Source organism: Coturnix japonica, chromosome 22 (assembly GCF_054131305.1).
Source record: "Coturnix japonica strain WE chromosome 22, WE-NBRP24, whole genome shotgun sequence".
NCBI classification, from domain to species: Eukaryota; Metazoa; Chordata; class Aves; order Galliformes; family Phasianidae; genus Coturnix; species Coturnix japonica.
This window is the reverse complement of record NC_140684.1, coordinates 6,542,198-6,559,882: the sequence shown is the minus strand read 5'-3', so window position 1 is coordinate 6,559,882 and position 17,685 is coordinate 6,542,198. Positions and strand designations below refer to the sequence as shown.

Here is a 17,685-nt window from a genome sequence, read left to right as displayed (position 1 = left end):
TGTAAGGTTGCTCTGGGTTTTAGGATCACTCTAAACATCCTGGGACCATCAACCTGGTACTGTTGCAGCGTCAGTGCAATGCCCAACACTATGATTCCCTGCTCCTGGGCAGGCAGTGGCTGCTTTCATTGCAGTATCCTGCTCTGTGGCACTGATTTCCTTCCCACCCTGTAGCTGCGGAGGGAATTCGGGGCAGCCCAGCTGCACCCACGCACCCTCCCCCGCTCAGCAGACAGCAGCAGCTCAGCTGAGATTAATGCCCTGAAACATGGCGAGGAATCTCTGTGTGTGTTGCTGTCATCTCGTGCCCATCAGCTGCTGTTCTCTGCAAACACAAAGAACATAAATAAGCAGAACTCCTTTCCTGAAAGCCTTTTTTTTTTTTTTTTTGGTTTGTTTTTTAATCCCTTTTGGTGTTTCTGCACTGCGTAAATCAAATGTATTCTCAAGAAGGACTCATGATTGCTCGCACCTCCCTGCAGCAATGGTGCTGGAGGAAAGCTATGGAAACCTGCATTGACCCCAAAGGGATTAAACTCTGCTCCTGCAGTCGCAGGGCATTTTGCATTCCTTGATTTCAGGGGAGCAACGACACCTCCCTGCTGGGCTTGCAGATTTCTGCACCCCCAGCAGCTTGTCATCCTTCTTATTTACATTTACAGCATCCTACAAAACGCTGCAACAACTTCTGTGTAATTGGACATGAAGGATTAAAATGCCATTTGTATGACATGGGCGTTCTTGCAAGCAGCCAAAACCTCACCTCCAGCCCCTGGACAATGGTTGTACTGTTGAGGGGCTTTTATCCCTGTGCTTTGCTCCTGCATTCCTGAAGCAAATAACTGCTGCTGTGCCACGTGCCTGCATGCCAGAGGCACTGAGTGCAGATTTCCATGCGCTCAATGGGGACAGCATCAACATGGGCAGCACTGCTGGGGACCTGCTTGGAGCCTGACCTCTGGCTGGTTGTGGGGTGTGTAGAACAAGTCATAGAATCATCAAGGTTGGAAGAGACCTCTAAAATCACCAGGTACAACCATCATCCCCTTCACCACCGTGTCCCTAAATAGGCACGGGGTGGGATGGATGTGCTTTGTGGTCCCTCCCAACCCACCCATTTTATGATCCCCTGGTGGTGGTTACTCACATCTCAGCATGGACCTAATGCTGAGGTCACTTCCCATTTGCCATTGGCTGTTCATGGCCAATGGAGATATTTCAGCCCAGGGTCATGGCTGTCCCAGTGGGAGCAGTGAGGGAAGGCTCGGCCGGCACTGGGGCCGTGCAATGAGCTCATCCTGGCTCTGCTCCTGCTCAGCTCATTGTCTTGCATCAAGTTTCAGTGCTTATTCAGCCCTGCTGTTGTATCTGGAAAGCACTGTGAAGGAGTTGATCCCACATCCTGAAGGCTTGTCGGGTTCTTCTTCCTCTTGTTGTTAACTTCAGGAAAAGCTGGCAGTCAGAACTATTAGTGTTGGCTATTTTGAAGTTGGAAATTAATGTTCTCAGCTTCTACCGCCAGGGATGCAGTGGGAGATGGGAGCTGAAGGCTTTGTACTTTCACCTGTGGTAATATCCTTCAGCCACAGCATCTCGTTGGATCTATTGTTGGGTTTCCCAGGATGGCTCAGCCACCCACAGGATGGGATGGGATCAGATTCTTCCTTACTGCCAGCATTTCTACTCCTGGGGTGGTGTAAGGTTAAGGGGAATAGAGCCCAGGGCATGGAGGCTGAGGGCTTTGCCTTCCCAATGTGTAGAGTGTGTCCTTCTGGTCCTCTTCTTGCACCCAAGCAGTGGTGATTAAGTGGAAGGGAATTTGGAACAGAGCTGCAAGGACCAAAAGCCTGTGCTGAAACTGACTGTCAAAGCAGAAATATTTGCTTTATTTATTTATTTATCTTTAATCAGGGAAAACTTGGACTTTTCTTAGTGCCCTCCCAGGGGGACAGCAGCTCCTACCCCATGGGAAGGACCCAGAGGCTTCACATGGAGGTTTGAGGAGGAGGAATTAGCAATGCAAGAAATGCGTGTGAAGGGGAAATCATGCGGTGCTGTGGTCCTCTTAGGGAGAACCAACAGGCTGCAGTGAGAAACCACAGGAGAGGAGCCCCAGGGCCGGGTGCTGTCATGCTGAGCTGGGAAAAGTGAAATGTATATTAATATATTGTTAATTTTCCATTGGCCGTGGGCGGAGTGAAAACAAAGCACTGGATCACTACCAATACTGAGCGATCTGGGAAGCCTCCTCTTGTCATTCCCATGAGGATGGGATGGCACATGATATCTACTTTTTGGGTGGTGATGTTAGGAGTGCCAGCCCTGCATGTGAAATAACGACCTCCCTGGTTGTCCTCTCTGTGCTGCAACTGCTCTGTGCTCGTGTTTATCAGGGTTTATTGCTTGGAAGTTCAACCTGACCACATCCTGCTGAGCTCCTTAGGTGGCCTGGGCTGATCTTCAGTGTGTCTCTATATAAATACCCAGCACTGCAGTTACTCTTATTGTTATGCGAAGCATAGATTATTCCACTATACAAGGGTGTTATATATTAATGTATTGGTGCTTTGAATCCCGTTACAAGAATCTGCTTTATTAATGGACTTTGTCCATGCTTGAGATTAACCATGATGCTGGATTTGCAAATGAAAGAACTGAAATTCATGTTGTCCATATTAATTATGTGTGCTCCGCCAGCCTCCCTGGCAAACCATCAGAAGCTGTGGAAACCATTTATTCTGTTCCCGTTGGTCTGTCCTGGGTAAGAAAATGAGTCAGTGCTGTGGGATTTGCCTGTTTTGCTCCATTGCTTTTCTACCCGATGGGAAGAACGTTGGGTAGAACGTTCAGAACTCAGAGGGGTCTGATCTCAATTCCAGGTCCCTCTCTCTGAGCATTGCTTTCAGTGACTTCTCACAAAGAGCCTTCTCTGGGCATGAGCTGTGTTGAAGAATAAGTAGTACTCATTTTTACTAAAGGCTTTTTTACTAAAAGGATTGATAGGGAACTTACTCATGGATGCCATTAGACTAGATCATCTCTAGAGGTCCCTTCCATCCCTTGTGATTCTGGGAAGATTTTGGGGTTTGTTTTAGCACCTGTCTGCTTTGAAGGATCCCAGAGCAATTGTCAAAGCATTTGTATAGACTTCCACCACTGAAACTTGGTCCCTTTGAAGTACAGCTTACATTTATTGGATGGTAACAATACATCCCTCTGTAGCTAATGCAATAATAATCAACCTAGGGCTTGGAAGTGAAACCAGGTTTTAGATAGCTGTTATTGGATTGCAAGCCCCTATTATATGTGCAGGAAGGGATTAATTTCTTCTGGGCGCTAGAGAAGGTCCAATAGGCCCCCACTGACATGGTAATATTGATGCTGTAGGTTCAGTGCAAGGTGTCTGGGACTTTGGGCACAACGTGGGGACAATGCAGGGCCAATGAGGCTGGCTTTCCTGCAGGTTGATCCAAACCTCGGGTCTGGGAAACCCAGCTTCTCCTGGTGTCTTCCTTGAGGTCCCAGCAGCTGTGTAACATCTGGCTCAGCTGTGGGCCATCTGTCCTGCTGTCTGTCCATCTGCTGCCATGTGGGGTGTCCTGCAGCCAGGTCCTCAAAATTTATGGGACCTTAATTGCCATTGAGATTTTTGCCCCTTTCCCGATGGTCAGAGGAAACTGGCTGACGTTTGGGGCTCCTTTGGGAAGGACAGAGAGATGGAAGGATGGACAGGCAGCAGTCACACATCTTGGCTGCATGATGGATCCATTACTGAGGTTGGACAACTCTCATCTGTCATAGCATGTGCTGTAATTTCCAATGGGGAAGGCATGCGATGGGGAACAGCTCGCTGTGTGCACACACTGGGGGAAGTTATGGAGAGAGTGATTCCTCCCCATCTGACATCTCTGTCTTCTGCTTGGAAACCTCTTCCTCTTTTCTGTAAGTACGTATTACAAAGACATGTGAGTATTCAGTGCATATGAAGGTAACAACTGCATACGTAAATGAAAGTCTCGAGTGCCTGTAAGGCATCTCTTGTCCCATCCTGAACACAGGAGGTGTTTGAGCTCCTGCTCAAACAGTGGGTACTCAATGGAACCCAAAAACCTCACTGGTATTGATGAACGGCCAGCTGCAAAACAACTGGGGCTGTTCTTGGATGGAAGAGCTGAGAGCTGAGCTGTGAGTTTCCTGGGCTGGAAAACAAAGGTGAGAGCAGCACGAGTGGGATTTTCCTGGTCTGGTTGCCTGAACTGTCTCAGATAAGCTAATTAGAGGGGCTTTTCTTGGCGGCTAACTGATAGAGACAGCCACATCCAGGGGCTGACTCAGCCCAGCTGCTCGGAACTGGGTGAATCATCAGCTTAACACGAGCTGGCAGCAGATTGGGGTGATGTGACGTGGCTGCATCTTCACCTGGCAGGAGATGAGATGCATCTCGTCCTCCAGCTCTATTTTCCAGCTGAGATCTCAGAGCTCTTTGCCAGGGAGGAGAAGTCTGGTCTTGCACAGGGTCATCCAGTGCCCTGTGTTATAGTCTTAACTTATTTGAATTGGAGTTGCTTTCCCTGAGTGACGTTTCTAAGCTTTTGAAAACTGGGATCCCACTCTACACCAAGATGGGATGGGCAACCAAGGCCATCCATCCTCATTAAAGATCCACAGGCACTTTCCTGAATAAGTCTGTGAGCTGTGGTCTGGCCAAACTCCAATTGGGGTAATTACATTCGCCTCGCAGTTTAAAATAAATGCGGCACATTCTTCAGCAAATCTCTTGTTCACAGCTGTTTATTATTGGGATGGCGGCATCGTATCTCTGCCCATTAATCCGTCTCTCCTCCTTTCCAAACTTGCAGCTTCCTGGATTGGGGGTTGAGCTGCCACTATTTATTATTGGAGTCAATCTGCCAGGCAAATGTTTACTTCCTCCCTAAACATTGACTCTTCTCTAAATGTACCTCACTTGAGGTTGGATGAGCAATCACTGGTTCCCAACCAACGTTTGCTCTCTTAAGCAGAAAATATCCATGCGCTTAAACTCCAGTTTTGCACCAGTTCTTCAGGTTACAAACAAATTTGCAGCACCCTTCTCTATGGGGATGATTGTGGGGTGGATGGGTTGACTCAGGTTCTCAACCCCATTCATTTTCCCCCTACAAAACAGCCCTACAGCCTTGGTGCAGTCCTTACTGAGTGTAGCCCATCTGCCATGCCCATCTCCAATCCAGCCTTGCTTGTGCCCACCTCATGCAGTCGTTTCCCCCGAATAACTTGCTGAGGATGATGGATTGCATGCAGCATTAATCCTTCTCTTCCTCCACGCTCACTGCTTGTTTATAATACAACCTCTCTGCTCAGCAATTCATTACACTCGTGGCGGAGATAAGGCCCAGTGTTGGAAGGGGTGCTTGCCAAAATAGCAGCTCTGGGGCTATTTATGAGCAGCAGTGATAGCAGGAGCTCTGGGCCATGTTTTGCACAGTAACCTCATTTGGGCACCCGCTAACTGCATTCCCTTTGAGTTAATAAAGGCAGCAACCAAGCAGCATGCCTTATCGCACGACTCCTCGCATGGACCAGCTGAATTTTCCTCTAATTGTGATTCAATTTGCAGTGATCGATGGTTTAATAAGAGAAAACCACGCTTGGTTTCCAGTGCTTATGGCTGCTGGTGTCTCAAGGAGCATCTCTCTATGCTGAGTTGTGGAGCTCTGAGAGCTGACTGCTGTGCTGCAGTTCCTGGCAGGCAGCAGGAGGGGAACAGCAAGGTGTTGTGCCCAGCCATAGGAAAAGATAAATGAGGCTTATGGCTCTCGGTTGCCTCGCTTGCATTTATTTTTCCTTTGTCATGGGGAAGAGGGCATTGCTCATGTAGTGCTTGCCTGGGGAAGGTAATGGTGAGCTCTGAGTTTGGGTTTGGGGCAGTAGGATGGGTTCTTTCTTGCTGGTTGCTTGCAAAAGGGGGGACCCGGGTCTACTGGATTTCCAACATAACTGGGTTCTGGTGGTGCCTTTTGTTGCTGTGCCCAGGAATTTTCCTTTGCTGGATGCTTTGGAAGGAGGCGTTTCTTCCTGCTGTGCTTACGAGTTAAATTCCTACTTTCATCACTGGGGACTGAAGGCAGCTTGGCTTTCTCTTGGCCTCCTAAAGCATGAAATAAGTCATAGACTTTGCAGGAAGGGCATGGGTGAGGGTAGGGAGGATTTGCTGAGCAGGGCTGTGCTTTCAGCCAGGATTTAAACCTGGACATCAGCATGGGGCTGTTGGTTGTGCATGGACAAGGCACTGAGATCTCCTTCAGTTCCCTCCTGCTGGGGGCCATGGTGGTACCAGGGATGTAGATATCCCCCCTCCTGCCACAAACCATCCCCAAACCATCTCAGCCCTGTGCCTGTCTTTGAGTGTATGCTAGAAAAACACCCCTCCAGCCAAAACCCAGACAGCTTTAGTCTCATTGGATCTCAAATACCACCGTTTTTCACCCATATACCTTTCCAACTTGAAAGCTGCTCTTGCTGTCCAGGTAAGGATCCTCTGGGGAAAGGGAACATGCTGTAAAAACCCTTATGATTGGAGCCAGATGCTGGGTGTGTTCTCCCAAGTTCGCGATCTGCAATTTGCTGCTGACAGCACGAGCTGGTGCTAAGTTATTAAATTGCAGATGAGCTCATCGTTTGGCCTCGGACAAGTTTCAGCCTTGAGTGGCTTTAAAATATTACATGTGGTGGGAAGAGACAGTGCTGGTGTGGCAGAGAGATTTAGGGAGCAGCTGAGAAAGACATCTGCACATAAGGAATGCATATGGGGAGGGAGGAGGGGATGCTCCGTGTGAAAGATGTGAGCTCTCCCAAGAGAGAGAAATGCTCAGATTGGTTGGTTCTGTGTTTTAATCTTAGCTGAAAATTGTCAGCCTTCTGAGGTGCTCAAAGGAAAGTGGCGAGATGCTAAGCCTGGCGTGATCCTGAAAGATCCCGGTGTGTTGAAAGCAGCACATGTGGGATTACTGCTGCCTAGCCCCAAAATCAGCCCCTATGGTAGTGTTGTTTGCACATCCAACTCTGACCTGGTATTTGCTCAGTCATATTATCATTAGGGTTGGAAAAGACCTCTAAGATCCCCAAGTCTGACCTACATTACTGCGAGGATGGGCTGGAAGAGTTGGCTTTGGGGGTCCCCCTGCTTTACACATCCAACCCTACTGCTCTCTTATAGGTAAAGGCTGCATCTCTACTGTGAGGTTTCTTGGGGAGCTGTTCAGCTCTTGGGGTGTCAGGAAAGACCTCATTGGAACGTGTGTTCATCCACATGCAGTTGTACCCCCTGATTTTGAAGAGGAAAACACTGTGGAGATGAAATGCTTGAAGCAAATGGAACACACTATATATAACCCTTCCTCTCCTCGTCCCTGTGCACTAATGTCTTTCACAGAATGATGAGTTCTCTGCCAAGATTCCTCAAATTATTATGTCTAAAGATTGAGAATCAGAGAAAATAGCCTTAGCGGGGCCCTCCAGAGGTCTGACCCTCCCCAGGGCAGCATCAGCTCCATCTGAACTGTTCCTGACACATCCCTGCCTCCACCCTTCCCCAGCCTGCTCCAGTGCTTCATCACCCCACAGCTCCCAAGTTTATCCTTCTGCTTCCCTTGCTGCAAAGTTAGGCTCATTTCTCCCTCCTTCTGGTTTAACAGGCACGGTGAGGATGGGTTGGTGGTTGGATTTGATGTTCTTAGAGGTTTTTTCCATCCTCAGTGATTCTGTGACCATCAGTGCAGGGGAATTTAAGGTCCATGCTAGTCATTGGCTTTGGTATTGTGTCTAATGTTGCTCCTGTACCCCATCTCTACAGGATTTAGGAATGGAATCGACCTCTCTGGATGATGTCCTCTACCGATATGCCAGCTTTCGGAACCTGGTGGACCCAATCACTCATGACCTCATCATCAGCCTCGCTAGGTACATCCACTGCCCCAAGCCGGTAGGTAACATGGCATTGTCATAACCCACAGCTGCTGGCTTGGAAAATGTGTTCACTGGAAGCATAAAGCTTTGCCAGGTGCCAGGCAGAAGGCATCCTCCTTAATTCAGTGCTGATGGGTCTTTGGGCAGAGAGGATGTGCTCAGACATTGTGGTTTGATTGCAGGATGGTGGGCTTTCCAGGTACTGTAGTAACATTAATCTAATGTGAGTCCTTTGGTTCTTGGCACTCGGTTTTGCAAGTTATCTCTGCTTTCTTTGACTCATTTGTATGCTGAAGAACTTGTCCTGTTGGGAACAATTTCTGCCTTGCAAGGACACTAGATCCTTCCTCACCCTTGTGCAATATTTATCGTGACCCCAAATGACAAAGAGAGTCCTTGGCTGTGCTGCAAGGCCAGGTTTCCAAGCCCCATTTGTGGGCCATAAGCACAGCCCCCCACATATGGGAGCTTTCAAACCCCTCAGCCCCATTTGCTCCCTGGCAGCAATAGCAGCATATGGGCTTTTGGAAATCCCACACTGGCTCGCTTCTCTTCCTTGATAAATGTGACTCTGCATCGTGGCCGCTGGCTGTTAGGATAATTAGGGTTTCTCTCTCTCCCCGGGCTTTCCTTTTAAATAAGCAATATTGTCAGTGTCTGATCCAGAAAACAGCGTAGGCTTAAGAGTGTTACGAGACGTCTGATTGCTCAGAATGCAGTGGATAATGGGGAGAGAGGAGGAGGGAAGACCAGCAGCTACCAGTCATGATTGCAGGAGACGTGGGTGGCAGCAGATCCGGGGGTTTAATCTCCCGTCCTCAATCCCCTACCTGTAAATTTAGGAGGATGGCACAGCTCTGCTAAAATGATGTGCAGTGTCCTCGCCATGTGTCGTGCATCGAATTGTGTTTAAAAGAAATGTTATGAGCTGTAGGAAGAGGCTGAGGGATGCTTTCTGCTAAGCGTGGAGGAGGAGTTAGGGACCATCCATAGGGCTGATGTGCTCATGTTGTAGGGCAGGGGTCTTAGCTGGACCTGCAGCATTGTCTCTTCCATTTTCTGTAAAATATGTGAGGTTCGCTCACTGCTATTCATTGTGGGTGTTTCATGTAATAATAACCTCCACCTCTACTGAAAAACGGGGGAAACTGATTTTGAACATTTAAATAGCAGCCCACGCAGCACTGGGTCTCTTCTTCTATTTGAGATGCTGCTTGCTAAATGCACGTGGTCCTCATGCCCTTATTTTCTATATGTCCCCCAACAGGCTGCATGCCTTCACTACCTGGGCTGTTTTCCAGCTCTTTGATTCCAGATTTCTAGCTCTTCCTATATTTCTTTGGCAGAGATTTGGCAGCCTCACACAAGAGCAGGGGAACATGGGGCCAGAAGCCAAGGGTATCCATAGCATCCCCTGGCACAAATATACATCCTATATCTGCTTTATATGCATATAGGATGAGGCAGCTGTGAACTTGCCTATAGGGAGGTGGGAAGCTTGGGCTGATGCAGACCCCAATGCTCAGCCTCTATTTATACCACCTTAGCTTCAAGGTGACCCCTTGGCCTCTTCTTCCAGCTAAAACAAAAATCAAATGGGTTTTTCCAAGCTCTGGGTAAACACGTTCTGCTTTGCATGGCCAAGAAAACTTGGCCTGGGCTCTCTGACGTGGCTGAGCAGCTCCTTCCAGAGAGCAAATTCAAACCAGCAGCAAAGCAAAATGCTGAGCCTGGGCTGGGGGAGGCTGGAGAGCTCAAACCTGGAAACTCTTTGGGTTTGCTCTTGTAGGGATGGCCACATGTTTGGAGCACAGGCTGGGCTCTGCACTTGTGAGATCCCTGAGGTGCTGGAGCTTGGGTGAGTTTTGCTAGAGGAGCACCAGCTTTCTTCTGGAACCGCTGGAGGTCAAGGGCTGGATTTGTTCAGTCCTCTATTGCAGACGAATAATGCAATTTGACTGACGTTTGCATACAATCAAAGACATTTGAACAAGTGTTTCCTTCCCCACAGCCCTGACCTTGGGGCTTTGTATTATCTTGCAGTTTCTCCCCAGCACTGTGGCAAGGAGCCAGCACAATGCTTGGGAATGCAATTCTGCTGCCCTGGGCACAGCTCGCAGCCAAGCCATTGCCCAAACCCCAGTGGGTTCTAGAGGTGATTGCAGCACTGCAGACACTATGGTGCAATGCCTGCCTGTCCGGGGTCATCCTCTCAATGGGGTAATGGAACAAAGAGTAGTGGCAATGCCACAGGGCATGGGCTGCTCAATGCCCCAGATCTTCCTTACACCCATTTAGGTTTCTTCCAGGCAAAGGAGCTGAAAACACAAATGTGCAAGGAGCAAAGGGCCTTAGCCAAAGAAAAAGAAAAAAAAAGAAGAAAAAAAATCATCTCTTTTTGCCAATGGGAATATCTGGCCATAAACTACTGGAAAATTAAAGCAGTTTCTTTTTTTCCATAGACAGCAGCCACATGTATGGATGACTGATGACTGTGATAGTGAGTGAGTCAGGCTTTCCTCTGCATGAGGACTTGCTGGACGTGCCATGAGCACCGAGCAGGACTTGAGGGGGAACAGACAGTGAAGCCTTGGGGGAAAGCTGCTTTTCCCCTTGCTGCTTTGGGGCAGTGGTTGCTCAGGCTCTTACAGGTGCTGGGTAGAATGTGGAGTAAATACAAGGTGAAGCATTGTCTTTGCTTATCTCTGTCCCATGGCTGGCCTTGCAAGATGTTTCTGCCCATGGTGGTGCTAAAGGCTGGGAAAGCAGCTGAGAAAGGCTCTAAATTCCTAACCCAGTTTTGCCTGGCTGCTCCTCTGCAAACCCATTGAGAAGAGAGGTGAGAAATGGAACCCCATTTGTAGGGTGCTGGATATGGACGAACAGTTCAGCGTGGAAATGTGGTCTTCTGTCTCCTCACTGAAAACAGGGAGGTGATGGGCTGAGATGGGAAGCAGGATGGGGTTTGTTTGTGCAGGGCCGGATGAAGATCTCTTTTCTTGTTCACTTTGTGTCATTTGAGAATCCATGCATCCCTGGCTCAGATTTCCTGTGTGAGCTCTAAATTGATCAGGTTTGCAGTGTGGGTTTGATTATATGGATCATCAACCATGGAGGCAAGAAAAAGTGCATAAATAAGTAGTAGTTATCACGACCTGATTGAAATGGTCTATTTCATCGTCAGCCCTGGGATATAAGGATTTGACTTACAGATGATGCTGGGTTTTGATGCCCTGCATTTTTAAAGCATGTTATTTCTGTTGGAGCCGTGCTGAAAGTAATATGAGCATCTTTCCTCTTATTTACAGCGCTGTGTGCCGTGACCTGTGGGTGAGTCTGCATTAGCAAACTCAGTGTATATGGAGCAAATATAACTGGAATACCATGGCCATTAAAACCAAGCTGATAACACAGCTCCTCCACCACGCTTGTTGGTATTTGCTCTTGAATTCAAATTGTCTGACTAGTTTCTGACATGGCATTAATTTCTGTAGTAGGCTAAGTTACAAAAAGTGCCGACCCATTGACCTATAAATCCCCCAAATATCTGATATAAAAGCAAAGAGAATCCAGCTAAGTCAATTGTACTCCATATTAATGGCTTGGGTTTTCTTTTTTGTCAGTTTTGCTCTAAGTCTGAAAATCACTCTTTATGGGTATTTAAGACATCTGCAATACATTAAATTATCCTGCAGCGTGAAACTGGCTGAGAAGCTCAGGCTCTGTGAACAGCTCTGGTTCTGTCTCGATTTAAAGGGCTGTGCCCTCTGCTCTCTATAAGAAGAGAGATGTTCTCAAAAGCCTTTGTGCACAAGCTAAAGCTGAGCAAGAGTGCCTTGGAAACATGAGAAAATTGCACAGAAAGCCATTGCACTTTGCAATTATTTTAACATCAAGGCTAAGTGGGAATAATGGTGAGGTCTGGATGGGCTGGGATGGCACCAATGCCAGCAAATTTGTTGGGGTAGATTGTGGATTTTATAACATGGAATGGGATGCAGAAGGAGAGGCGACGTCCCTTGCTGTCTTACCTTTGCCTATGGAAATCAGAAACCCAGATACAGACTTCTGCACATGATGGCTATTCAGTGTGTTCAGTGTAGGAGAGCCAGGGGAAACCCATCCACATGTGGTGTTATCAGCAACAGGAAGAATTCCCCCGGATTTAAAAGCTCTGATTCATTTGTGGGACTGGGCGAAGGCCCGGCAGCACGTGCAGCTCTTACTGCAGCATGGGGAGACAAAGGAGCCTTTCATATCCCTGCTACCTAAATGATACCATGTGGGGGCAATGAATGGGGAATCTGTGATTCCACAGTCTTGAAGTGGTGCTGCAGCACCATTCTGGGTGTAGGAGGCTGAACGAACATGTTTGTGTTACTGGAACAGCTAGATGAGGTTTGCATTAAAAAACTATAGAAGTAATGCATTTTAAATGTTTGTTTCCCCTGCTCATCCTCTTGGTCCGGTGCAGTATGGCAAGGTCATTCTTATCAACCTTTTTCTATGCTTTGCATTGCTTCAACCCAAAATCTTGATGCCGGCTCAGTTCCCATAACAATAAGTTGACCTTTCCTAACAGCTGCACCAGCGTCTGCAAACCCTCCCAAATGCCACAGGGTGGATTTTGTCAGCTCAGGGATGGATTTTGCAGAGCTCCAAAATGTCAGGGGCTGTGGAAGGGCTTTGATGCACAAGTTGGGACTGGAGCAGCTGATTAAGGAAAGGAACTCAGAGCAAAAGACATTTTGTGATGCTCTCCCAGCAAACATCCCATCTTTTCCTCTCCAGTTCTTCTGTTTTAATTCCCAACTATTTCTCCTCTAGAGAAAACCCCACCAGTAGATGATAGACCCAAGCTGCCCACTGTGTGCCCACTTTTGGCTCTCCTGCTGTTTCTCATTGATGGGCATGATTGAAGCCCATGTTTGGGTTCTTCCTGTCTTGTGTCTTGGTGGCCTCCTTTCGTGATGGACAACAAAATGCCATGAGATCCTGGTAATGACTAACAGAGCTCCCTTCTGGTGTTGTTGAAATCTCCCGGGGAAGGCTCTGATATCTGTCTGATGGGTTGGGGCTCAGCCACTCTGTATCTGAGCCAAATCCCTGGTCTCTTATTGAATGCATTGCTTCCCTCCAAAAACTGTCACCTGGGAAGAGGTGCTCATATGCAATCCATGCCATAAAGCCATCTTGGGTCAAGCAGATTTTTTCTGGTCCTGCCCCTTGGTCCCAGAGAATCTCCCATGTGGAATACTGCCTGGAAAATGTGTGACAAGGGAGGATGAATGATGGAAGAAGGTATTTGCTGACCTTGTTTCAGTAGAGCTGGCACACTCATGGGTTCACTTGTGAACAATACCATGTGCTGCTTGATAACTTGAAGGAGTGTTTGCAGTCCTGTGGGTGTGTGGGGCTTTGTGCCATGTTCCAGGAGGTGTCTCCTCACTCCTCACCCTTGGCAGAGGAGCTTTGCCCATGTCTGATACCACGTGGATGAGGCCACCAACATGGGACTGAGCTGTTCCCATCCCACACACCTCACCTGCAGTCTCTGCAGATAAAGCCGAATGTCCCTGAGGGAAATGATGGATGGAGAGCCAGGTAGCTCATTAAACTGTAACATTGTGTTTTATTGATGTTTTCTGATGGTAATTGACATCGGAGTTCAGCTCATTTAGCTTTTAATCAGAACATAATTTACCGCGTAGGAAGGAAGCTTATTGATTGCCCAGCAGTGGTGGGTTATTGATGCCATGGCAGTGGTGCTGGTGTACCTGGAGCACGTGTTGGGATTTTTTATGGCTGCTCACTGGTACTGTGCTGGGTGCCTTAGGCACATGGATGGATGTTTTAATATCTGGTTGAATCTCACTCCTACAAATGTGAATATTAAGTGAGTGAATGGTCTGCTGGCAGCGGGGGTTTGCAGAAATGGATGGTTTAATAAGGAAGATTTGCTGACGATCTCAGAGTGTTGATAGCATGCTGCTAAGGAATTTGCCATGGGCACATTGGACTGGCAAGAATACTTGCTCAGTATTCATCCAGATGGATGAAAGATGCTCTAAAAGACTGTTTGATTCCATTGCTGGGGCAGTTCCCCAGTGTTTGAGGAATATGGGGAGATGGGGACAGAAAGGCAAAGGAGTGAGCCATACAGAAATATCTCTGGGGAAAAGGGAATGAAGGAAATGCAAAGAGTCAAAGACTTGCAGATAGAAAGGCTGCCAAAGGGAAGTTCAATGATTGCTCTTGGCTAGCAGGGACTGTGATTTCTGGGCAAAGTCCAGCAAGTCGCTACCTGACACTCTGGGTTATTTGGTGCCAGTGCAGCAGGGCCTTGATCTCCCCTTCCCATGCTCTCATTCCAGGGGTTAGGAACTAAATGATCTTTAAGGTCCCTTCTGACCCAACCCACTCTATGATAATATTGTAGTGGTTTCTGACATGGAACTGAATCCCAAGCTCAGTGCTCAGTGCAGGTCCCTGGCTGTTCCCCACCATGTTTTGATAGCTGCTCATTTATCCTCTGCAACAGGAGCTGAGCTGGGTGCCCTCCAGTAGATCTTGAACAAGATTGTTATATTCCTTTCTGCAGTTTCCCTTTATTTCACATGCTCCCCTCAGGGCCATCCTTCACCTTGAATTTTATTGCCTTCTTTAATTGCTTCTCCAAAGTCCATGTGTAATATTACTCTTGAATTCTCTTAAATAACTTCCTGAGTCAACGCAATCCCATTCATCATGTACTTCTGGTCCTTTTGATAAGCTCTATTGTACCTTGCTTTTCATTTCAGTATGTCAACACCCAATCCATCGTGCTGTACTTCAGCCTTTTGTCAAGGCAAGTGTTGAGTGCTTCTTATGGCGGCATTAGGGTTGCAAAATTGCTTTCTACTTCTTGTCTGTGTTCCTGCAAATTTATTCTCTCAGTGCTCTGCTACTGCTGCAGCATCACCAGGTCCTTATTTAGGCCAAGATTTAATTGAGATGGTCTTCAACACTTGGTGATAACCACAGGTGAGCACCCAGTGCTGCCTTGGGATGCTCTTCTTCCATTCAAGTAAACCAGAAGGGAGTTGTCCTCATCCAACATCCATTATCCAGACAGCATCTGGAGTTCTGGTTTTGCATTGCATTTCTCTGCAACTTCTATTTACGTGGGTCTCTTATTTCTATGCAACTTTCAAAGCACTTCCTTCCTAATATCTCAGATATACAAAAGACATCCCTGTTAGATGGCTTGAAATAAGATATAGCATCTTACCGGATGCTCTGCTCATATGTAAAAGCTCTACTGAGTTCCTGGGAAGTCAGCAGTGTTCAATACAAAGCTGCAGAGCAGGAACTAGGGGTTGGCTCCCAGAAGGGGAACCAGTGGTGGATGGTGCTTTGATGGGGTCTTGTCTGCTGTTCCCAGGTCCACGACCCAAATCCTGGCTGGCCCCCACCACCAAGTGCCCTTCTGCAGTGGGAAATTTGGAGCTGGTTTATTTTTCTTGACTTTCTGATGACTTTTGGAGGCTCCTGCTGCTTTGTGTATGATGGGAGGGGATGTAAGAGGAGCTTGGAATGGACATGGCTGCTGGAGCCACACTGAGAGGGGCTAGCAATCCCAAACCTGAATTTCCCATATCAAAAGAAATGCATTTTGTTTTCCTACAATAAGGCAAATCTTCTCACATAGGAGACCTTCATTTTCTTCCAACTGGTCCTTTCTTGGCATTTCATAAAGCAGATTAATTCAGGGGTGCATTCTTCCCCTACAGAAGCCATAGGATGCTGCTGGTCCCAATCTTGTTGGGGTCACAGGCAGTGGGCAGCCCCAGGGCTGTGTGGCTATGGGAGATTAGGTAGGAAGAGAGGACTTGTCTGACTGCTGGAGAAAAGTTCCTCTGGGCTTCAAAAGGCAAATCTGGCACTGCTCTGCCCACAGATATCTGCAAGCAACAAAAGGCTGCGATCCATCCCTGTGCTTCAACAGGCAGGGAAAAAAAGAAAACCAGAAACCCATTAGATGACTTCAAAACCCATTAGATGACTTCAGTTCCGTGTGACTACATGGAAAGGGGAGGCGTCTTAAACTCAGCAGTGCTGGCTTCATCAAAGCAGGATGCTGTTGTGATGTGGGGAAAGCCCTTTGGGAAGCACATCCTTTGGGGCAGGGTCATTCATAAGTGTTACAGGAAGGGATGTAGGTGACAAGCCCAGGAGCCAGTCAAGGCCACTTTGAATGGCAGGATCCTGCTGCAGCCATCCAAATGTCATAAAATAATACAAACTCACCACGGGATACATCACGATTCTGGCTTCACCCCTCCAAACACTGCTGAGGCATTTAGGGAGGGACCCGAGTGATGAAACCTTTCCCTTCCCTTCTACACATGTTTCTTTGCTCATCTCTATAAGCAGTGGCTGAATCACTTTCATTTCATTGTGTTTTGCAAAGAAAAGTCTGCCTTCCTTGGCTCAGAGTTTTACGTTTCGAGTTTGCAGGTAAATGAGGTGGGAGCAGGTTTGTTGTGTGCCTGTTCCTTTCCAATCCCAGCATGGTTTGCTGGGGGTTTTCTCTTCTTGGCTGCCTGCTGATTTGTAAGAACTGCTCTGATGTGTGCCAAGAACCATTTAGGATGATTCGTCTCAGTGCTTTCTAGAGCATCTCTCGCTGTTTAATGACTTTGTGCTACTGAGTAATAGCTCTGTTTACTGTTGTGAGCCCGATTTTCTCTCTTGACTGCTTTTTTTTCCTCATAATAATCCAAACTATTTGGATTATTAGGAATAACCCGAAGGAAAGGAAGGACAATCACCCAAGACAAATAAAGCAAGGAGCAAAGGTGGAAATCTGTCAGCTCCCCCCTTGCTTAGGGATATGAAATAGGTCATGTTGTAAGGGTCAGCATCCACTGAACCATATGGAAGGAAAACATCATGGCTGGGGATCTGTGCACCCAATATCCAATGTGCAGGGAATGGTGCTCCCAGGATGAGTGTGGCTTCCCTGGGCACTGGTTACAGTGGGTTGTGCACGGGCAGAGCTTAATTAAGCCTAAATCCTTGTTTGGAGGGCCAATCTGGGACCTGTCGCGCATTAAGATCTGCAATGCAGCACCTTTTCTTGCCTGGAGATTGATTGGGTGTGACAGCAACATGGGACTGTGTAATAATGCCAGTGAAAACCTGTCGTGGGACATGGCTAATTGTTCTAATTTGGGCTGGCACCCCGCTGTGCTGCAGCAGGAGGGCTTTGTCAGAGCTCTCAGGTCATTACTGCTGACCCATTTAACAGGGGGCTGCCCCCCAGGCTCTGCTGCTGGGGGAGGAGTGGATGATTGGGTTCTTAATGAAAACAAATGTATCTGCTATCGTGCCTTTATTGCAAGGCACTACAAGGAGTGAGGTGGGCAGATATTTGTTGAACCCCTGACAGTTTCAGCCTTGTGTATCCTTTTCCATCCAAGCCCACGATGCTGCCATCACTCCCAGCTCAAACCCACACCTGGTTGTTACCCAACCCCATCTCTCCTTGTGGAAGAGACACCCATGGTATCACCCCTTTGCTTCCCATCACAACGCCAGGAGGGCAGCATGGCCATGGCTGCTCCAGCTGCATTTGGTTAAGGGATCGCAGCCTCACGAATCTCCTCCTCCAAGGGATGGAGGAGGGGAGAGGGGCCCTGTGAGGGGCCGAACCTCCCCTTGTCCCTCATTCAGCAT

The 17,685-nt window shown here is 47.8% G+C and overlaps 1 protein-coding gene across 2 annotated transcripts in view; it reads left to right on the top strand.

Moving 5' to 3' along the window:
* LRRC75A (leucine rich repeat containing 75A) overlaps positions 1-17,685 on the top strand; it is a 54,878-nt gene that overhangs the window by 17,433 nt on the left and 19,760 nt on the right. For both annotated transcript variants that reach the window (XM_085522288.1, XM_015880963.3), the window contains exon 2: positions 7,853-7,981. In XM_085522288.1, the coding sequence (XP_085378414.1) occupies positions 7,853-7,981 (129 nt within the window). The remainder of the gene's footprint in view (positions 1-7,852; positions 7,982-17,685) is intronic.